We start from the raw sequence: 23,235 nt of genomic DNA, 5'->3' as shown, positions 1-23,235 counted from the left end.
TCACCGTAACCAAAATTGTTTTTTTCCGTAAGAAGGGCGATTGTTGCCAAACTTTTTATAATACTCTTTGTCCATTTCCAAAGACCAATCTCGAAGCTTTGTTTTCACTTCCGACGTGCAGTTCTGTCAAAAACGAAAATGCAACACCGGTTTTATAACAGTCACGACACAAATATTAACGTTCTTATACAGCTTCGTTTCGGTAATAGAGATGTTTGTAACTGCGGAGCACTTCATGTAGTATAATAAAATATGCTATAAGGGATCCACGTTCAAATTCGCGTTGAAACCTGCTTTCTACAAATGAGATTTGTAAAATGAAGCAGACGGGTTCGTCTGCTTCATTCACTGCAGTGATTTGTCGCGGGTCACCACCTGAATACTTGTCATAGCATTAACTGTGACGAGTCTTTGCTGGGTAGCATAGGCACAGTTGTTGTGTTTAAAACTATGACCTGCATTTAAATATCTTCCTTATAATTAGGATTTCGTGTTTTCGGCGTTTATTTCATGAGAAATCCGAAGTATGTTTTTCGGAGTTTACTTTTCGCCGAAAATTCGAGGTTTTGTTTTTGTTACTTGGAACGGGGAGCGTGCTGGTAAGGGTAGAATAAATAACGGGAAGAACACAAAAGACAAGAACGGACAAGACGTCTTGTCCGTCTTTGTCCTCTATGTTCTTCCCTTTATTTATTTTGTTTATGTTAGATTCCCAATTCTCTGAAATTCTGAGATTATTATACTGCCTTCCCAATGTTTAGTATTCAAAAATAAAATAAATGAAAATCGGGTGATATGACCCGTTGTCCTAAAGCAACCTTGACGAGCTGAACGGCAAACCATTTTATCAGTAGTTTGAGATCTCAAACGAAACGGAAGCGGCATTTCTTCAGGGCCACCGACCCAATGCTGTTATGTAGTTTACCTGTAAAACGGCGCCTTCTTTTTTTTTTTTTTTTTGTTACCTCGAACGTTTGATTTTTCAGAGAAATCTAAATTTCTGAAAAATTTATCTGTGAGCGTTTTTCTGATTTTTTGTTCGGATTTATCTAAAAAGTCGGAAGCTTAACCTTAAGTTATTTTCCGGATCTACGACAGCAATGCCATGCCAATTACTACGCCATCAAACTTCGCGAGATAGTTGATAAAAAGACCACGTATATTGCTGAAGTAAACTCTTTCCAGAAGCCTGCCCTCTGTTGGAAGCTTTAAAATCCCTGTACAATGGTGGAGAGAGAGGACAGCATAACCAACGCTGCGAAACGATGGATGCAAACAAGAGTTGTGCCTAAAAACTCTACTGGAGCTACAGTATTTAAAAGGCTTTTGGCAGTACTCGGTATCTGGCAAATACGTTTTGTCTAGAGTATTTGCTACATTAAGTTATATAAAATGTTCACTATTTTAGTCTCACTATATCAAATACATCTTTAAACATTGGGCAAATATTTGTCGCCGGAACAAGCTACGGGACTACGGATCCTCAGACTCTAGAGCAAAAGTGAACCGACAACAAATTCTGAGCCAAGCGACCAAATACAGAACAGAAAACAGGGCACGAGCAAAATGCAGTTAGCAAAACCCCAAAAAAGGCCAAGTAGATAGCCCCAAATAGGTCCGCCTCTACATCTCCTCTTGACTGTTTTTGTTTTTAAGTTGTATCTGAATGGCACGTCATGCTTGGAGCTAGAAAAGTGCTAGTGACGTCACCCGGATTTTACACGAAGACCCCTCGAGCGACCTTTATCTTTTGTCCGAAACTCCTTGAGCGTAGCATTGGGACGCCAACACTCGGTAGGATCGCAAAAGGGAGTTTTCGTATACCCTTTCCGCTGACCCGCAATGTTCTCCGCGACCGGGAGATCCGGGACTCTCCAGGATAAACCTCTTCCTGCTCTAAGCTTAGACTGCTGTGGAAGCTACGTCCTCGTTGGATTAGTCATAGGCCTCTCTTTCGCCACGTCATCATGCTCTAGGCCTTACACATGCGCGGAGAGGCGGGTCAGGTGATATGAGGGAGGTGGCTGATTGGTCCGGTGATAACGTTGCTCCCACTGCAGTCTCGGCTTAGGAGAGAAGGGAGTTTAGACCTTTCCAGTAGCAGTACGTCTCTAACCCCCTTCGAGACGCGCGGTGTAAATTCCCTCGATTTACAGCGCGCGTCCCTGGTCTTTTGAATGTACTGTTGCCCGACTGCGCTGGGCTGTGGATTTCCTCGACACTGTGGTATGGCATCCTGAATAGGCCCGATTCCGGAAACTAAGAACGGCTAAATTCACTCGTTCTTTATTATCATTATTATTTGTTCTGTGGCGAATTTAATTTCTCGAGGTTTTTAAGAAAGCATTGTACTATTTTTAGCAAAAGCACAAACAAATGAAAGCCATCTTTGGTGAGTTCGTACGCGACAAAACAAATTCAAATGGAAGGATTGTTTCATTTTGTGTTGATTATTTTTCGGCACTGTACGCTCATCCATAGCCTCCTTAATACTAGCAAAGCTGGGCAGATCGCCGCGAGAAGCGGCCGCCGAAATCGGAAAGGTAGAGCGGCAGACAAATGGATTAGAGGAGAGCCCTTGACGGGCGCCCCGCTGCGGCGAGACGCCGAAACTCACTTCTCCTGAGCGATGGAATGTCCGCTCGTTCTCCTCGCATTGCTCACGCTACCGCTTCTTATCTCATCAGGCTTGAATGCCATGTTTCAGGTCTTCGCCGCTGCAAAAGCTGTGCGCTGACGTCCATGTTCCCCGAGAAGTACTCTGTGCTACCAGATCCTCGCGCTCCAAATTTGCGACCGCGCACTCTACGGCCCCGTCGTCGAACTGCCAGACGTTGTGAGTATAAAGGAGGCTATGGCTCAGCCTTGTCAATCTACAAAGGTCTTTACATTAGAAAATATTGGACTTCACAGGATATCTGAACTGCGTGGGTATTCCCCGCTCATAACATAACATTCTACGATCGCATCAATCGATCAACATATTGTACGTAGTGCCCCATCGTACCGCGTTATCCGAACAGGATTTAAGAAAGATCTCAAATAACACAGGATATCCAATATACAGTGTTGACGATAGTCACTTCACGCCGATTGGGCTATTTGAAGAGAGCTGCTTTTTTTGCACAACGCCAAAGCAAATGAACGAACGTGTCTATTCCGTCCCAATACGATCATACACCGGAACGACCATATCAGCCATATTACGCGAAGACCGGGAACATAGCTTTGCGAAGCTTATCTCAACGGAAATAATTCTCCAAGAACGCCGCAGGCCGCTTGCCTTTCACTCTCTTCGTTCGTTTCCTGCATAGGCCGAGGAGGCTAAGTGCCCTGGTACTCCCTGGTAAAACAAGGGAAGATAACACAAAAAGAGCATCCTGAACAGGGAAATAAAGTAAAAACTTTGAAGAGAAGCCTGCGAACTCTGAATGTATTACAAATTACAATGCAGGTAGGGAGTCGCACTGACCGCGTTTCTACAGCTCAGGCGGGTGGCTGAAATTTCTGGCTGATAGGGGTCGCTCGAGTCGCAAACTGGGGGTAGCCTGAGAGCTCTTTTTGCGAAGGTGTATTGGTTAGCGCCGCGCATGCGCAGTAGCGGGGTCTTCGTTCCAGGGAGCGTAGCGAAGCTGAGGAAGCGGTCTAAAGAAAAACTCCCGAATGAACCATTCTCGGAAATCGCCGATTCAGGAGGTTCTAGTATAAAATTGCATGAGCACGTTTTCGAGCGAGCGCAGGCACTAGCTTGGACAAGGAAGCTAGATCTTGTTGGATTTATTGAGTTGCAGTGACCCCGATTGGGCTTCTCCAAAGCCCCCTGTGACCCTCTTGTGGTGTAACTTTCACTTTGGCTCCCAAGCTTGTTTAAAGGTGTTTCTTTTATCACACATGATTCTAAGCTTGAGACGAACGGATCAAAAGGGGAAAAACAGACATCTCCGTAGCGCTAACCATATCGCATGTTTAATAACTTTGTTCTAGATGCCCGAATTCTTTCATTCTCGGAATACTTGAACCAAATTTCTGCCAGGTGTACCAGCTATTTCTAAACTATTCGGATTGTGGAATCTTGACCTTGGTGCGTGAAGAATACTTTGAGCTGGTGCGAAAAGGGTGGGGGAGGGGGGGGGGAGGGGAGGGGAAGGGAATGGCGCATGAAAGCGGTTTTGTAGACACTCTCCGGCGCTAGCTGTGTTTCCTTCTTGACATATTCTTTAAATTTTGTTTGCCAGTTTTAAGGTACAGGTGTTCCTCCTCGCCCTTGATCGGGAGGACAAAGTACTCGCCCTTGGTTGTTGATCAGCGATCGACGCTGCTGTCCTCAGGTCGATGTTCCTCCTGAGCGTGCGCGAGTGTCGTTCACTCGCGTTCTCATCAAGTCTGGCTGCCTGAACTTCTACTTCGGTTGTCACGGGAATGCAACGCCGAACTACATGTGGTGTCTCTCGAATTGTGGCAAAGCATATAAGGAACCTATTGCTGAATGCCTCAAGAGCCGAGCCTGCCGCCAAACTAAAGAACCGCAGTGATATGTCCACAATACCTTTGTTCCTAAAACCTTTTGATGCCCATTATGTTGCAAAACCCGAATTATTTCAACGTAATCTTCGATTCCAGCAGCTAAGGCTCCTTTAGAACGGCATAAAGCTGACAGCAGATTGTGATCTTCAGCGAAGTCTTCAAGGTACAGTACCCCGGTTTTACTTTTTTATTCTGACATTACCAGCTTGCAAAGTATCTTCGAAAGTAATTCAATTACTTTTCTCAATCTATTACAGCGGAGCTGTTAGGGGCTAGTTTCCCCAGGATCGTGTCCCCCACAAAGAAATAAAGACACCGAACTCTGGACACCTACCGCCATCTATGAGCGACAGCGGCAAGTCACATATCTGGTTGCCGCCGTCGCTCATAGATGGCAGCAGCATTTCCACTCTGGCTTGCCAACTTGCGGCCGGCCTTTACTTTCCATTGTACAGCTCCGCTGGTCCTCCTTCTTCACCAGAGTGGAAAGGCTGACAGCTTTTTGTACTGTACTCAAGATGGTTCGCAGTTAACTAGAATGCTACTTTAATTACATTTTAGAACTGTGTCTAGTATTATATTGTAAATACTTTTGTGGCGTATTTGGTGCAACACTAATGCAAAGTAACAGGCTGCAGTTGAGCCCCCCGCCCCCCCCCCCCCCCCGCCTTGTCGGTGCATAATACTAAAAAGAAAAGTGCCAATGCAAATACGCGGTGCTAAGAACGTAACGTCACGGCGTTCGTTGTCTGCCAGTGCGCATGTGACAATCGGCTTAACCAATCAAGCGCAGGTATGCACCTTGACCTTGCGGTCTTAGTCTGTGCGTTTGAGCTTTTGTTTCTTCCAGTATTAGATTTGCACGTTCAGCGCTGTCGGTTGCTCCGCCATTGCTCGGTGGTCCCGACGTTCTAACAATGGGCACGTGACTTTTGGAGGGGGTCCATAACACCGCGACAAAGACACTTATTTGTCAGTGGCTTTGGACGCGAGTGTAGCTAGGGTAGAACATGGGCCACTAAGCTTGCGTATAAAGGCGGAAAGGTTCCAACATAAATACCTTTCCTTTGGATTTGAGCGCGTCCGGATAGCGTAAAAACTTCAGAAATAATTAAACATAATTAAGGAGAGAGCACACTGACAGCGAATCTTACCATAGGTGTTCTTTCCGTGTTCTCTTCTGAGATGTTACTTTATTTGTGATATTTTACAAATATCGTTGCACGAAATCTTTACATGCTACTGGAGGTAATTTAGCTATTACTGCTAATACTATTTTTTTTTAATCTCGCTCCTAATTTTGATGAGACTACAGTCACCTTTCGTACTATTATTAAAACGTAAAACCGTTTTTTTTTTAAGTCGGTAGCTCTCGAGTCTGGGCAGCGCCCTTATCAAGCACATCAGATACTTTACGGTCGCGTTTCGGTTGAGCGATAATACGCTTGCTCACGTTCCTCGTGGAGAGTAATCTGGCAAATTTACATTGGCGGATCTAAATTTGTAAGGTTCAACAAGGACACTAAGCCATACTTCGTTTCAGCTTCGGTCCGAGCGCAGCCAATGTTATGAGCCGAAGGACCAATCAAACAGCGAAACAGGCACAACGTCATGGCGTGCTCTCTGCAGTTCATAGGACCCAGCCGGTATTCGCCGCCTCTCTGTGCGCGCTCCTCCCCCGGCTGGTCCTATCAAGCGCAGAGAGCACCCCATGACGCTGCGCTTTTTCCGGTGTTTGATTGGCCCTTGGGCTCATAACATCGGCCGCGCTCGGACCGAAGCTGAAACGAAGTATAGAAGATAAGAATTCTTTTCTGGTAAAATGCGAGCGAATTGAACATGGATACTCAAAGTCGAAAGAATAAAACACGGAGAAGAACGTGAAAGTTGTCACCCACTCTTTGCCTAAATCTTTGCCTAGCAGTCCTGCCCAAAATAAACGTCGTTGCTAAATGAAGGAACGTGGTTGTCCTGTGCTTGTCCTCCGTGCTTTATTCTTTCGATTTTAAGTATAATTATTATCCTTTTGATAAAGACGAAAGCACAATCTTTTCTTTTTTACTTTTTTTTAAACGCAGTTGTACCGCGCCTATTTAGAAGTTGACTCAGGCTTATAGACAACCTTGGCTCGTGCAAGATCATATTCTGCAGTGCTACGTTATCCTTGATGGAAACATTACATTTAGAAGAATGGATAGCTGGGCGAGTTGATGAGAATTCATCGTAGGAAACTGCTCGAAAAACCGAGGACAGTGTTTTTTAGCGCTGTTGTTTCACGCTGTCGCGAAAGTTGATAGTCAGCGCTCGTAGCGTGTTTTTTTTATCCTTCGTCCTCGTCTGTTTTTCACGCTGTTTCCTACGATAAGGAATACATGGTCGAGTCGTAAGGACGGGGTCCCTCCCCCTGGCCGAGAGAAGCAGGCTGACTTTAGCAAACTACTTGGCAAGACCTGACTTGACTTTTCAGAAGAACGTGGCAATTGTAACCCACTATTTGCCTAACAGTCTGTGACAAGAGGGTCATTTGATGATTTGAAACACTAAGAGGATTAAGGAATTGTGACCGAAATATTAGGTTCGGGTTACCTTGGCGTGATTAATTTTCCTAGCTGACGAGCATTTTGTAGCCGCCGTGATCATGTAGATGTATGTGCAGTATAAGAGATGTTTTTGTTCTCGTGAAACATCTGGCATGGAGGCTTAAAACTATAGCTACACATTTAAATGGTTTTTATGCTATCTCTGCACTCGCTATTTACTGAGAGATAAGCAAATACGCGTTTATCTGCATCCACAAAAAGAAAAAAAAAGGCTAACGGAGCGTACTTTAACGAGTGAGTCCGAAAAAAATTATATATGGTCTGTCCGATATCAAAAATGTACTTCGTGTGTAAACTCTGCACAACACTAGAGAGGGCCAATAAGTTTTACCTCTGTTAGTGCCAAACACGTGACGATGGCAAAAAAATCTTGATATTGATCTGCCATGCTGCCCTTAAAAAAGTAAAACTGAATTATCAACAACTTTATTTTTATGTAATATAGCCGGGGTGTCGGTTCAAGGGTACCTGTGAGAAAAAGAAGCGCCCAAGCAGCAAAAAGCTTTTCTGGTGACTTACCACTGCACCGTTCGAGCAAACCCCTTCTGGAAACAGCCGCTGTTCTCCATTTTTGCATAACACGGCGCATGCAGTTGAATTGAAGTTTTTGTATGTCTGAAGCACATTTACACAATGTCACGAATAAAAATGTGTAGTAGAAATATGTAAGTAAAAAATATATGTTTAACATGTTCAACTTGCGACAAAAGCGAACATACGAAGTGCATTAACTGACATATCGCTTACGTCAATCTCGGTGTAATTACGGTATCTAGATCAAAGGGGAATGCTGACTGCAGCGGTTCTCTCTCTTGAACACTGGGTAGCTTTCGGTACTGTAGTTGAGGAGGCGCTGTTGATATTTGCGCGTGTCTAAGCCAGCCGGAAAGAAGCCGCAACTGGGATTTGTAGGAGAGCTGACCGGCTCCGTGGGTAGAAAATACATGGCCTTCAAGCTGATTCTGTTCATCACACGTCAACCTTGCTTGTCGCTTTATTTAACTTTTTCTTAATACAGTATTTTCCATAAGTAGACATCTACACGTTGCTGAACAATATTAACTAAACTCCTTTACTCGTTACTCACCCAAAAAGTAACTCAGAACTGTGCTAATGAAACTTATCGGGAACACAGGAACTGCGTAATATCTCATCAGAGTGCTATCCTGGCGGCAGTCGAAGAACTGCTCTATGACGTAGCGCTCAGTGAAACAATCCGGGCAGTTGCGACCGCTAGCTGAAGGTTGAAATCACGACCGAACCGCATACACCACAGAAATTTGGCCTGTGAGGAAATCCACGCCTTTTAGCCACCCCCTCACTTACGGTGTATATACTGGGTGTATCAAGGAGCGGCCAGGCTCTTTAAATCGACCGCAACGGGTGTCACAAGACTCCTGGGAGCCAACATACGATCCGATCCCAGACAAGACCTGCTGGTGTCGGGAAACCGTTACCCTCTACGCAGTGGTCTCAAACTCATTCGAGTGTGGGGGCCAGACAGCGCGCACCGGAAAGGTCGCGGGCCAACGTGGGGGAGGGGGGGGGGGGGGAGGGAAGGGGGTTAAAAGTTTTAAAGAGAAGAGACCTCGCTCTTATACTTTTTGTAAAATCACAGTTTTGCCAGTGACCTCTTCCGATTTCATTTGTTTTGTGACCACTTTGGGCCCTGACCTCATGTGATAACAAGAATTAAAATTACAGCCTCCCGCCAACGTGCTGGCATTTTTAATGGAAGAAGAGAAGTACACCGTCGTTCCTGTTGCTCAATTCGCGCAGGAATGAACCAAGCTCCACATGTCTCCAAAAAAACTGTCAGCTAATTTGAGAGTTGTTGCTTTTCCGACGATTTTTATTACAACACCGATCTCACCAGCCAGTTTGACACGCCACCGCTGCCACAATGCATCGAGGGAACTGTAGTCTTTGGGCACGTGCGGGAACCTCGCTGGAGGTCTGCGCGTGTAGAGCACGAGACGGAACAAGCCCTCTGGTTCACTGCCGTCTGCTTCCAGTGAACTAAAGTTATGGCGGCGTCACGCATGGGCCGAACGCTTAGTAAGATTGGTCTATTGGTAATTTTTTTTTTTTCAAGGCGAGAATCCTGAGCTCATAGCTCTATGTTTGGCAGTTGGTTTTGCTGATTGAGAGTTCGCACAGCAGAGATCCATCCTTCAATGAATAGCTCGCGATTGCAGCCTAGTAGCGGAATCGTTGTACATTAAAAAAAAAGGTGATAGGTAAAAAATAAAATGAAACAAAGGTCAAATGGACACAGATAAGTACAAAAATATGTGTGAATATTTTAAAAGAGCAGAGCTACTTTTCGAGTGAAAATGAATCGACGAGATGAGATCACTATGGTCAAATACGATATTTGCTATGGCGCATTTCTAGCGCTCGAGACATGGGAATCGGGACTCGTAGCCGGTTGCCTGTGGGCCGCGTCCCAGCAGGTCGCGGGCCGCGTGTTTGAAACCGCTGCGTCTACCGCATCCGGACGGGTGGGGCGATCACCCCTCGAGTGACCAACGATATATGATTCATCGCTCTCAAGAGAGAGCTTTACACCGTCCCGCTTGACCTGGACTGCCAGCGTTGTAAGGTGCCAGGAGCCATCCCCAGGTTTTCCCATGAAGATCGGGATTCGGGAGTGCGAAGCCCTAGCAGCTTTTGAGAGACCGTCATCGAGAAACTGCCAGTAACGGTCAGACCAAGGTCTATGGCGGAGCGGGCCCGCCCGACCGAGGACGGGAAAAGGAGGGCTTTGATTCTGAGAATACTCTTGAACTACGTGTCCCTGGGCAACACATCCTAGATAACAAAGCCACAGTGGTGATAGAAATGACGTCATCAGCGACGGCCAACGCTGACCACAGATTGGGCGCGAGGATTGCATCAATATTCGGCTCACACTGGACTCGAATCCAAGCGCTGACACAGCGATCGGTTCCAATCTTTGTCCAGCGTTGACCTTTGCTGGTGACGCAAGAATGTGAGCACTACGGCTTTGTCTTCTAGGCAGTGTTGACCAGGGGGAGCTCAGGATCTAGACTACCACTCCCCTCGGACACCTTGAGCCTGCCGCGCTGCATCGTTCCTTATCGGCTTCACAATTGCCATTAGAGCCATAGTTACTAGCAAGAGTCCTTTGAAGTTCGCCCAGGCTCCCAGCTATACCGGTGGCGCACGAGCAGACAACCCGAATGTTAGGATGTAAACTCGCGTAGGGCTCTCCATTTTCAATACACGTCAATTGTTTCCTTCCATTCGGTTTGGCGGAGCGACCGAAGTGCGAAGTCACGAGCCAAGTTACGAACTATGAATTGGCTTGTATAGTTCGTACCGTTCATCACGGTACAATCCTAAGGTGAAACGGAGTATAGAGTAGACCAAGCACGTGCAGGCCGGGCGAGCCGCAAAAGCAGCGGCTTCCCAGATTGAGGCGAGGCCGCATTCCTCGAAGAGGGCGGTGTCTCCCTCGCTTTTTTGGGTGAATCTGCTACTGGCACACCCGTATACGAGTGAACATTGACGCAACCCGTTTCCGGGCTTATGGCGCGTTGACAAGTGGATCCGCGAACGCGAAGCGGATCCGCGCGTTCTCAACCGCAAAGCGGCTAGGATCGAGCGGTTGGAGCGCGTTTTTGCCAACCGCTTCAGGACCGATTACTCCCAACCACTTTCACGAACCGCACAGCGGCAACCAATCACAACGTGACGCTGACGTGACGTCAGTGACTTTCGAAACAAGATTGTACCTGTCGCTGTTGAGGTGTCCAAGGCGCTGTAGTCCTAGCGTTACAGTTAACAAATCGATGGAGAAACGTAATATTCACATCCGTCAATTAAATCCTCCGCGAAAAGGATTGAGTCGTTATCTTAACGGGCTTGGCACCGGTAATCTGGTTCGGGTAAGAGTTTGTTTATTATTCCGGGTGCCACAGCCCGAAGCTCGCTGCCTTGTTAGTCTCTGCCCGTAGAACGTCGGAACCCGTTCTGATCGACCGAAATGTCAGACAAAGATAGTCGCGAGAACTATTGATAGTTTTCGAGACCGTGCATGACCACCACGAAGGCCGATAGAGACGTCGTGAGCCTGATTGCGTAGCCAACGCATTACCGCGGAGCGGGCAGGGTCGCTAGCTCGACCTGTAACATTTACTATACTAACAAAAGAAATAAAGGGAACACACTCAAGAAATAAAGTGTACATACCAAACGATGCAGAAGTAATTCATACGGCGTTTATTCGAGCTTAATGTCAAACAAACAGCAGACTCGATCGACGTGCGATTGGTGAGAGGAGAGTCCGCCACCAACGAAGCCACGACCGGCCGGCTAGCACCGAACACATTCACCCGCACCACGGTCCACCCCACCACTCAGTGTTGCCAGATGGCCCCACCAAAAAATCGCCAAACGACTGGAAGGTATAGCTCAAATATAGCCAAAACGGCAAAAACAATATAGCCCAAAATAGCCAAGACTAAAAACAACGATTGTTAAGCCTTATATTGACAATTTCTCACAATCATACAATACACGTTAGAATCTCTGTTTCAACCCTCTGATGCACCAGATTTTGTGTACATTATGTTATTTAATGAAAAACGAAAGAAAAAGAAAAGCTTCGGAAGGATGAAAATTTGTATAACACTGGGACCCTTCCATCGTAAGTTTTGAGAAGTACAAAACACACAAAGACAGCTTTATTGTGAAGCCTGGGAGGTACGATCATACAGTAAAATAACAAAAACAAAGAAGCAGAACAGTCAGAACACTGGGAGTTTCAAACCAGAACCCCAATATATCCCAGGTCCTTACCAATATCCCACCCGTTTCTTTTTCTTTGTGTCACCCACTCCGGTTCACGCTATTTCTGATTTGTTGTCCTTTCTTGGGGTGGGCAACGACTGGAAGTGTAGCTGTGAAACTACGGACTTCTCATTTTTACAAACTTGGGTGCCTCAGGATTCTCACAATGGACACCAAAGCAGCATTTGGAGAGTTCAGTGTACGTTCGGGTGGAGCCATATGCGTCCGACTTATGCTCCACTGCTTCACTGCGCATTGTGAAGACCCTGAAGTGTTTAGAAGTTTGAAGCCTTTCTCCTTCCTCTCTCTCCTCTCAAATAGCCAAAAGATAAAAAAAAAAAAATTCGAAACATTAAAAGTTTGAAAATTAACTAGCCGAAACTTAAAGTTCGGCGTCGAACCTGAGGTGCGAGAAAAGTTCGCAGAATTCTTAGAAATAGCCCAAAATAGCCATATAGCCAACCACAAAATTTTGACGCCAACTAGAAAAAAATGTAGCCCAATTTGGCTATATATAGCCCAATCTGGCAACACTGCCACCACTCTTATCTTCTAAAATGATAAGAGCGAACAAAGAGGGGAAAAACTGGCCCTCTATCCCGAAAACAAGGTCAGCCTATTCATGCGGAAAGGGTCCACTTCGAAAAAAAGGTTGGGGACATCGTTTTCTGAGTCAGCGAGGCGCGCCTAGCTGGGCTTTGCTTGTGGGTGAAGTCGAGAGAATTGCAGACAAGTTTCACGGGTTCATGTATCTTTTTTCGCTGCCTGAACTCGTGATGCGTGCGGACTTCCCCAAGAAAATTCTTCAGAGTGCCCGGAGTGCCCAAGTAGCAACATTTTGGCTTTAGATCGTGGGTTAAAGTGATTTTGGATTGTGATACAGGGTTGCCAAACGCAAGTCTCAAAAGGTCACGCGTGATCGCCGAGAAAACTCGAACCGTCTCTCGGTTGGTCTAAACGGGGTCGCACGCGAACCGCATCCGCAACCGCTACGCGAACGCGGATCCGCTTCCAGTGTGAAGAAAAATGATGACTGGTGATGCGCCATTAGCCAGACCGCCTACTCCGGGTGCGTTCATTCTCCCAAACACACCCGAGACGCGGGGGGAGGCTTTGGTTTTCTTTCTTTTTGCAGCAATTCCCCCTTCCAAGGAATCTACCTAGTACGGTAGCGTGGGCCACTCCAGGTGAATCTGTCTGATATGACAGCGCCGACCTTTTAGTGTTTCTTTTTTTTTGGCCGACGGGCAAAACGTGTTGGCGTATTCGTCAATAAACACCTAGTTCTACGGTCCAACAGACATCATGTGTTTCTACGTGGTACCCCCCCCCCCCCCCCCCCCCAAAAAAAAAAGGGGAAACCCACACTATTTTTTTATAAAAGTAAGTATATAATTTTGGATTATCTCAAAAAAATTCTACTTTGTATTTGATTGTTTTTTTATGCCGTCAAAGACTCACAGATCTTAGCAATGTGCATTCACGGGATCCGCCTTCTTCAATATACAGCCCGCATTCGTCGGACACTTCGGTGGTATGAGAGAAGGTTTCCCCTGAAATAAAAGATTTTGAATGAAGGTACTAGATCGCAGGATCATGTCTCTTTTAAGCTAAAAACGCGAACGGTCTAGTTGAACTTTCTTTTCTTTTTTATTTTAATGTTCCTTCCCTACTGAAGAAAATTATATAAATCTATATAAGAACTGATATGAAATATCCAAAAACTGATATGTGACATATGAAACTGATATGAAATATCCAAAACCTGATATGCGATATAAGAACTGATATGAAATACCCAAAACCTGGTATGCGACATATAAGAACTGATAGGAAACATAGTCCAACTGATATGAATGTGTCGAATAAACATATCAGAAATAAATTCATATAATTTTTTTCAGTATACGACGTGCCGCGCGGAAAAGCAAGCGCGTGGCTTGGAACCGCAGTGAAGCGACTTGATTTACTGGCTTTCAAATAATTACGGCATGAGCGCTTATTTTTTCTTAAAAGATGCGTCCCCTGAGCCGTTCAAAATACTGTCAGAGGTATGACATTACTGAAAAAAATCCAAAGCGCTCAAAATATTATTTATTGCTTAGGTGGTCACCGGAAAACTCCTTACTTACAAAACGACCTGTATAAAAGGCGGAAACGCAGAGCTCCGAAGAGTTATTGGGTGTGCTGTTGTATTCATGTTTGTTGTGCCGTGTGTCTGTATATGCACTCAATGTATATGCTCATCTGATGCTAGGTGTATGCGGAATGTATCTACATGGTGGCGTGAGTAAATAAAAATATTTTTGTAGCACATGAATTGGGCGGTACCTAGCGCCACCTAGCCTAGTGTAACTAATATGCGGCATATGAAACTGATATGAAATAATAAGTTCTGATATGAAAAAGGTGTCCAATAAACATATCAGATAAAAATTCAGATATTTTTTTTTTCAGTAGGGTTTCAGCTTCCCAGTATACATACCAGGTACAAGAGGCTCACCGTATTATCGTGTGTATTTTTGTTAAATACATCAAGAAAACCATTGCCCTATTATTTTTATTAGAAGTGTATAAACGTTGATTAGTTACAACCATTTTCCTGCTTCGATCACCAATATTACTGATACTATTTTTTTTTATTAAGGATGCCCTCGCTAATGTGTGTACTTCGTAGTTGTTTCCAAAAGCGAATACTCGTTGTTGATGGCTGACTCCGGTACATTTTGTGGAGTTTAGGGTAACGACGGTTTTAGGGGCGAAGCTCCTTAGGGGCTAGCCATGTCCGTATGTCCGTCCGACGTCCGGCGTCGGATGCTCGTCCTCACGAGCACGTGAGCACGTGCTCCCGTCCTCGTGTAAGGCAAAAAAAACAACAAAAAAAACAAAAAAAAACGCATTTTTACGTGGTGAATGATGTTGATTGGGGCGAAGCTCTGGTGGTTCTTGTCTGCGTAGACGCTGAGCCGCAGCATGCCGAGCCTTTCGTTCGTTCTCATCCATGTCAGAAAGAGAATGCGTGGTATGGAACGTGGTTATATACGAATTTGAGCATTTGACCGCAGCGTGACTTGGATGAGAACGAACGAAAGGCTCGGCATGCTGCAGCTCAGCGTCTACGCAGACAAGTACCACCAGAGCTTCGCCCCAACCAACATCATTCACCACGTGGAGATGCGGTTGTTTTTTTTAGTGAAGAGCGTACCTATACTTCAAAGTGTCCGTTTTTTATGCCTTGTGTAGGTGCAATCTTCTAGATATTCTATCTAAAACTTTTGTTTTGGAAGTTTACGGCGACACCAGGGCCCGTTTGCTCGAAGCGCTAACCGCGGCTAAAGTTAACCGCAGTACCTAGGAGAGGGACTTTGAAATCACGTGACTGGCTTGGTCGGGATGGGGGAAACATGCATGGCGGTGCCCCGGTGAGTGAGCGCCGCTCGCTTTGGAACTAATACGTCGTTGTAGCTGCGATACTGAGCGCGTTCGTCAGCAACGAATGGTGCAGGAGGCTTTCGCTTTGCCTTACCTCACTTAAATCGCAAAGCAGGCGCAATGACCTCGCCGCATTTTTTTAGATAGTCTTCTATTCTGGCCATACCTAAGCCTAAATGAACGCGATAATTGTTGGCATTGCAACGTCTTTGGAAAGTGGATTGTCTTGACTCAGTCGGCCGGGTATTCATAGCACATAAAAGCAGACAGCGTCCCAAGAGACCTTTTTCTAAATTTCCCTAGCACCGAGGTGCATGCTACGAGTGTAGTTACACGCGTTGCACGTGCTGGCGTCTGCAGTAGTGATTGTTCTGAAGCAAAAATTATGAAACAAATTTTGCCTTCCACGCACGTTCGTCAAAGCCTTATTATGATTATCTACTTCGAATCTTTTATAAGAGGAAGGCCAGCGCGCGCGGACCGTAGGATTACACTTCCAGCGTTCTCCTCGATGCTTGGGTAAATTAGAAAAAGGCCTACTGACAACCTTACATACTTGCTTTCCTTAAGTTCCAAGCCAATCTGGACATTTCGGTCGAGCTTGGCTTTATCGGAGGTTGTTTGTTTTAGCTGTTTCTAAAATAAATATTCAGTTGAGATTCAAGGCTCGTCCTGTTTGCCTTCCTTTTGTGTCCTTACTTATTGTTAGCCTTTTTAATTTTATAGGCACAAGAAACCTAAAAAACGAAGGCAACGATACTAAAACACTCAGTTGGGAAACTCGCCGTCAAAACCTGGGCCGCTGGCGTCCACCGAGGACGAGCTAAATACGACAACAGCGCCACTCTTTATCGTCTGTCTGTACTGTGCTCACCTTGAGCTTTTACAAAGCATGTTTTTGCGTAAAAGCAAACCGAAAAGACTCTTTTTGTATGAAATTCGTTAGAGTTTAGTACAAAATGGAGGGCGCGTGATGTTTTTATAATCTTTAGTTTGCAAGGTTTAGCGGCACAATTAATATTGTTTTTATGCAACCATGCCTCAGCGGTGCTTTCAGGTAGCGCGTCCCAACCTAGGTGCATTTTAACTTCGGTAGTAAGACGCGGCGCGTCCGCTGGGGAGACCGGATGGCACCCCTGTAACCCCTTCCGCTGTATTTTTTTCGGCGCCAAAATGGCCGATTAAAGCCAAAGAAACGTCACCTGCAGTTCCTCGAGTATCCACCTGCGGGAGAAATGGCGGCGTTGTGTTCGCCGTTAGCTCGGTGCTCGAGGACAGATCGGGACACTTTTTCAGAGCAGTCTCTGTGGCAGTTTCCCAACTGAGTGGTTCTACTAACGTTGACGAAGGTGACATCAGGGCACAAGGTTGCTCGATAAGCAGCCGAACCGCTGAATGCTTTCTGAGAAGCTTGTGGTAGCATTTTTAATATCGGTTTTAGAGTAGATCGCGGTTTTCCATTAGTGTAATATTTTGGCAGTGCTCATATTTTGTCTCCGTAAATCGATACCAGTAATCTAATTTGGTTCGACGGTTGACCAGAGTTACGCCCTTTAATTTAAGAGGGGTGTTTCATAAATGTTTCTTCCTGGGCTGTCCTTTTTCAATCGGTGATGGAATTGAGTGATGTTACACTCAAATGCTAGTTTGGAATCTCCTCTTTTCCAGGAGTGCACAACTGTTCGATCAACCCTCAACCAGCGGCGATTCAGTTCCGTTGCCGGTGCACTAGTCTGTGTATGCCGTTCTAGAAGAATGAGGTCGGCTGTGGACGAGACCAACGCCGCGCTGAAAGAGCTGCAGTTCCTAGGCGTTTTGCGTCACCAACTTTACGGCCAGGACTTCGCGCCATCAGACTTATTCTTCAAGATGAGAGAACATTTGAAGGGAACACGGTTTTCGTCTGACGACGAGGTTATGATGTAGTGCGCCATTGATGTCAAGAGCCGCTCCAGCTCCGAAGTTCTCTTTTACATGATCTTGCTTGTTGGCTTACCACGGTATAGCCTTCTTATTCTACATAAAACATGCCCCGCCCCCCCCCCCCCCCCCCCCGTCAAAAAATAAAATAATGACACGAATACACCTAAGACTGCTTATGTGTAGGAAGGCGAAAGCAATCATAGTTTCGCGGCGGAAATGTTTTCGAGTAATGCTTCTGCATGGTATTAAAGTTTAGGACGACCTGTAGGACGACGTCGAGGACGAACTCAAGGATGGCGCCTAGGACGACGTCTCGAACAACCTCAAAGGCGACGTCTAGGACGACCTTAAGCAACGTCGAGGAAGACATCGAGGACGACGCCTAGAGAATGACGTCTAGGACGATGTAGAGAACGACGCCTAGAAGGCGACGTCTAAAACGACCTCTCGGATGACGTCAAGAACGACGTCTAAGACGACTTCTAGGACGACCTCAAGGACGGTTTTAAGGACGACGTCGAGAGCGATGCCTAGAGGACAACGTCTAGGACGGCGTCGAGAACGACGCCTAGAGGAGGATACTTAAGGAGGCCGCGGCGTATTTCCGTGACCGGCTACGTTTGCCTGCGGAAGCCGCCGTAGATGTAGACGCTGCTGCCGATGTTGAGGCCGTTGGTGCAGACGTGGTCGCCTTACAGTCCATCGCACGAAGCACACAACGAGCACAGATGAAGTCCGAAGCGCACATTTTGCACGCGGTGCTCTGGCGGTGACATCACGCTCCCGCACTTGAGCGTGAGCGTGAGCGGCGTGTGCTTGATGACGTCGTTTTTATCTTTCGCGCACAACGGCGCAGCTTTATCGCGTAATGGGTTGGGGGGATCGGTGGCCGAGTGGTCTAGCGCACACCAGCTCGGAGCACGTGGAGCGAAAGCTCGCGCTGCAGAACCCAGGGATCCTGGGTTCGAGCCCCACCCCTGCCCGTTTCGATCTGGATGAGCATCGTACCGGCGTGCGGTCGTGTATCACTACTGCGTGATGCACGTTAAAGACCCCAGGCTAGCGGCTGTACCGCACTGGCTAAATTTCTCATCTACAGCTGGGAGACTCGTCGCCCCTGTGAGGCAGACCAAGTTCTAGGCTGTATAAACACACACACAACCCAATTTTTTTTATCGCGTAATGGGACAAGTAGTGTCGTCCTAGAGGTCTAGGACGAGTGGAGGACCTCAAGGACGACGCCAGGAACAGCATTGTCCTAAGCATACGATTGAGCGGCGCGTAACGCTTAATCGTATGTTTATGGCTATTTGCGTCGCTTTTCCACTCACTGGGGCAAGTAAGGCTTTGGCCTTAATATAGCCTCTGAACTCAACAGCTTTTTCGCAAATTGTTAAGGTCACTTAATATTGAGTTGTATCACCGATGTATGCATATTTTGCAGAGAGTATTGTGTATGCGTCTACTTAATCTGACAAAAATGATCACATCTTAAGAACGCGCAATAGCATTGGTAATACATTAAAATATGTACCGCTGCAAAATGGATGAAAGTAATCACGGCGCCGCGGCGTGCCGTGACAAAGCGGTTAGACACCGGGCGACGGTCAAGGCGTATCATAGTTAGACTCGGACACTCGTATCTCTGGCCTTACTGCGTATGCGCAGTTGCCCTAGTCTGTGGCCAGGCTGAGAAGCATGTACAGAAAGCCGTGCGCTCCGTTGTTCGTATTTCAATGTATCGCGATTGTACTCTTTCCTACACAGAAAAGGAAATTCTAAAGACTGTCATGTCTAGACGACCGACCATTTACGACGTCCAAAATATTAGCGGTCTGGGACCCTCCACTTAAAGAGGATAAGGCCGCAAACGTTCTCCTATGTTTTTATTTGCAGCTCGCCTTAAGTTCTGTTTAAAAAAAAGTGTTATATTAGCCATTATTCGTGCTCGCGTAGAAGACTGCCAGTTATATCATTCGGGGGGGGGGGGGGGGGGGGGGGGAAGGGCGCCACGAGAGCGTACGACACGAGAACGCACGACAGCAGAGCTTCGCGATACGAGATAGCGTGTCATTAAAGCGTGCGCCACGAGACCGCTGAAAAACAGCTGCGCTCCCTAAACTGCCCTTTCCCTTAGCTGTCAAGTATTAAATCCCCTTCTGTCGTTACTGGGCTGTCATAGATTGAATTAACTGACACGCGACAGCCAGCACTGCACGATTTGTGACTGCAATTATATCTTATGCAATCTTTTGCGGAGCAAGGACGAGGACAAAAGAAGAGAACAGGACACAACAAGGCGCCTTGTTGTGCCCTGTTTTCTTCTTTTGTCCTCGTCCTTGCTGCGCACAAGATTGTATAAGGTGTCAAACCAACTCGCCCAAACAACCACTCTTCTTGCAATTTTATATTTCTTCATTAATAGTGTAAACGTACGGATCGGTTTTTAGCGTGCTCCAAATTCGACGTTTTCTCGACGTATGCCAGCATTAAACATGATAATGATGTGACATCTGAGCGCACAGTAGGCTTCTGCACCCTACCGTGCGCTCCTATGCATACCAATATCTGGCGGATGTACTCCGTAGAGAGCCTCAAAGGAGCAGCAAGGCCACCTACGTTTGCGTAGCGAAGAATCTGAGCAATATAGTCGAAGGGTACGACGAAAGGTGCATGCTAGACATCCTCCACGGCGTTTCAGTCATTCAATGTTTTTTTTCTTTATATATAATGAAAATAATAAGAAAACACTATATTTCGGAACCTCTGCTCGTAATTCTCCATTTCAAGTTTGCGACAATTCTATTTTTTAGGCTCCTCACAGGTCTGGGCCCTCATCCAATTAAATTAAATCAAGCGTTTGTTGTCAAAAATTCAGATCCACGATAAAATGTATTTTAAGACCCAAATATCGATCATTCCCAAGGCGTGCAGACGCGCTCTCGTGACGCACGCTCTAATGACACGCGCTTTCAAGTCGCGGCGCTCACCTGTCGCGCTCTCTCCCGTGGGAGCTCTAGTGTCGTGCGCTCTCGTGTTATAGACGCTTTGCAGCAGCTGTGCATGGGCACCGCCATAACTGACCTTCATTTTTTGTTTCCCCTTATTACGTTTACTTCACATCATTATTACCATAGCAGGCTAGGTTATTGCCATCTTAGATGTTATTCTGTCTTTCTCCCCAGCATTGGCTTTTGTGGAGACTCGTCCACACCAATTTCAGTGCCTCGGTATCTCGGTAAAACAAGAGGTCAGCAATGGCGGCTGTATTCTGGCGCGTGTGTAAAGCGTCTATACCCGTGTCCCACTAGGGCGACATACAGAAACAGGACAACAACAAGCCTCAAACCAGGGTATTTCGCCATTTGAGACGCTTTGTAGAGTAAAGGAGGCTATGCTCAAACACGAGCATCATGCACGCGAAGGTATCTTTGGCAGGCTTGGAATCGCTCGTGCTCACTTCGCGAGCACCGAACGACTGAACGCCTGCCAAAGGTGCCACCGCGAGCATGCTGCATGGTTTTGAGGCTTGTCGCTGTCTTTTGTCTCTTTCTGTCGCTCTAGTGGGACACGGGCATTACACAGCCAAATAATTCTTCTAAGCACGTTAACTGAACTTCACGCTGGTGCATATAGCTCTCGTACTTTAGACGAACATTTGTACCATGAAAACAACGTACTTTCAGTGCTTTGAGTTTTTGTGCCATTTCGATAGTACGACTGTCATGATTCTTTGCCCGCACGATACTGCGCTTATTGTTAACGCGTGTATTGGCTAGACCGAGTCATGTCTCCTCCCCTCTCTTCCTTTCCTCCTAGTTTCATTTCTCCAAACCCTTCCCCACCTCAGAATAGCCAACCGAGGCAGACCTCGTAGCTTACTGTCTGTTTTCTCCTCCTGCTTTCATCTTCTTCTTCATTTTATCTAGGACGGCATTCGGAGACTAGTGCACCGGTAGTGGAAGTGCATCGCCGCAGGTGCCGAACTTTACTGAAAAGTTATGTGTTTCTGGAAAAAGGATTTTCCAATGTTTGGTTTAAATGTTATATATCAGATTCATCACTGAATAAAAAATTGTACAGCCTAGGAGGCAAAACTTGTGATCACTCTTAGTATATCTTTCGGACTATTTTAAGTAAAATAGCAATTATCACCAGAGTGCCTCGACTGACCCCAATGCGCGTTCAAAAAAAAGGGTTAATCTATTTTATTATTATTTGCCTCCACGTTAACTATGATATGTAAAACGACATTTTGATGGGAATATAAACGTTCTTGTCAAGAATTCTGATTAACATGAGATAACATTGACTTAAGGTGATCAAAACAAATATTTTAAACAGAATATTTTCAAACTGGTACATCTGTATAAACTATCTGATGATGTCGATAAGTGTCATCGCTTCTTTCTGAAGTATCTTGGAAGTACCTGAAGTATCTTGAACCAGCAAGGACACACTAAAATGGGATTATTAGAGTTTTGCCTACCCCCTGATTACCCCCTAATCGTCCGTAGAAATCTGCAGTCAACTGGTGGATGCGGATAAAATTGAATCAGATTGGTCGGATTACGGATCGGATACGGGACCAAAGGCTGCGGATGCTGATCGGATGTGGATATCCGCTAATCCGTATCAACATTTTTGCCAAGGCAGCCCATAATTGCTGTACAATCACAAAGTGTAGAGTGAATGAGTGAGTGATAGTAGGATGGGCATTCTCTAGTGTTGTGCAGGAGCAAGTTGATGTATTAGAAAAAAAGGTACTAATCGTAGGGAAATTCTGTTTTACGCCAAGACCTGGTCTCACCTAATTTGGCTTTAGAGCGTTCCATCTCGACAAAAGGGGTTTCCTTAAAAAAAAACTACGAATGCAGGGACATCAATCGTCCTGGCAAAGCATGTTCTTGTTTTGACAGGGAATGAGGGAAAAATGTTTTGGAGGCAAAGAGAACCGCAAACGTACAAGCCACAAGGAAGTAGAAGCAGCAACTTTCCGCTTGGATTTCTTGATCTCATGATGTAAACCGAATGTGCAAATTAAGGGTCAGATGTGGTTTCGAATTTTGAGGATGCGGTTCTGAAGCGGCTACAAAGACTGAGGATGCAGATTGGATCCGGATGATCAAACTGTTATGCGTGCGGCGATCTATAGAATTTCAAATACCCAAGCTTCTAAAAAACCAAGCTCATATTATTGCCATTATAGGGGTAAGTATGTTTGTACAAGTAGTAAAAAGACATAATTTGATCATGTTCGGGCGTTTTAAAAGTGGCTGGTTAATTTCTTTCATTCTTTTTTTTTTTCTGTGGTTCACTTCTATTAACTTTTTTTGCGAGCTTAGAAAGAAGTAATTGTTTCTCTTTGTTTCATGGGCGAATGGCTGACTTTGAGTGTTATTCTATCGTGGTCATTGTCCCGCGATTTCACTTTCTCTGCCGTGTTTTACCGGTTGAAAGGAAGGAATGTGTGTTGTTTTGTCGCTTCGGGTGACTCTGGTTTTCATTTCCTTGATTTTGTCCGTTTATTATTAGTTCTTTAATTGTGGATCTGCATTTATGATGTTTTGTTTGTCCGAGTCATCTGAGTTTCCTCTCTCTGTTGAACGCTCCTTTTGTCTAAGCTTGTTAGTTTTTGCCTGATAGTTTTTCCTTGGTGTCTCTAGGTTAGGTTATGGCGTTTGTTAAACAACTAGCTTGCATAATTCGACGTGAGCGCGTCGGTGAAGTTAAATAAAAACAGAAAGAATAAACATAGGTGTTGTTCCGTTCGTCCCTGTTTATTATTTCTTTTTTTATTTAGCCTGCATACTTTTGTCTTTTGTATTTGTTCGATTTATATCTATATATATATATATATATATATATATTTAAAATGAAGCTTACCGCTTAGAAAAGACGGTAGAATAAGCACAACGGAGAGAACTACGAGCTGCAT

At 45.6% G+C, this 23,235-nt stretch overlaps 1 protein-coding gene across 1 annotated transcript; it reads right to left on the bottom strand.

The window, feature by feature from the left end:
- Positions 1-23,235, bottom strand: LOC120850886. Its single transcript, XM_040223577.1, has 4 exons — positions 23,184-23,235; positions 13,404-13,495; positions 7,644-7,739; positions 1-123 (listed from the first exon to the last, which is right to left on the bottom strand). Exons 1-4 carry the CDS (start codon positions 23,233-23,235, stop codon positions 1-3), a joined length of 363 nt encoding a protein of 120 aa, XP_040079511.1.

Source organism: Ixodes scapularis, unplaced genomic scaffold (genome assembly GCF_016920785.2).
Source record: "Ixodes scapularis isolate PalLabHiFi unplaced genomic scaffold, ASM1692078v2 ptg000312l_1___fragment_3__unscaffolded, whole genome shotgun sequence".
Classification (NCBI taxonomy): Eukaryota; Metazoa; Arthropoda; class Arachnida; order Ixodida; family Ixodidae; genus Ixodes; species Ixodes scapularis.
The sequence above is the reverse complement of the archived record's forward strand: the minus strand, read 5'-3'. Positions and strand labels throughout refer to the sequence as shown.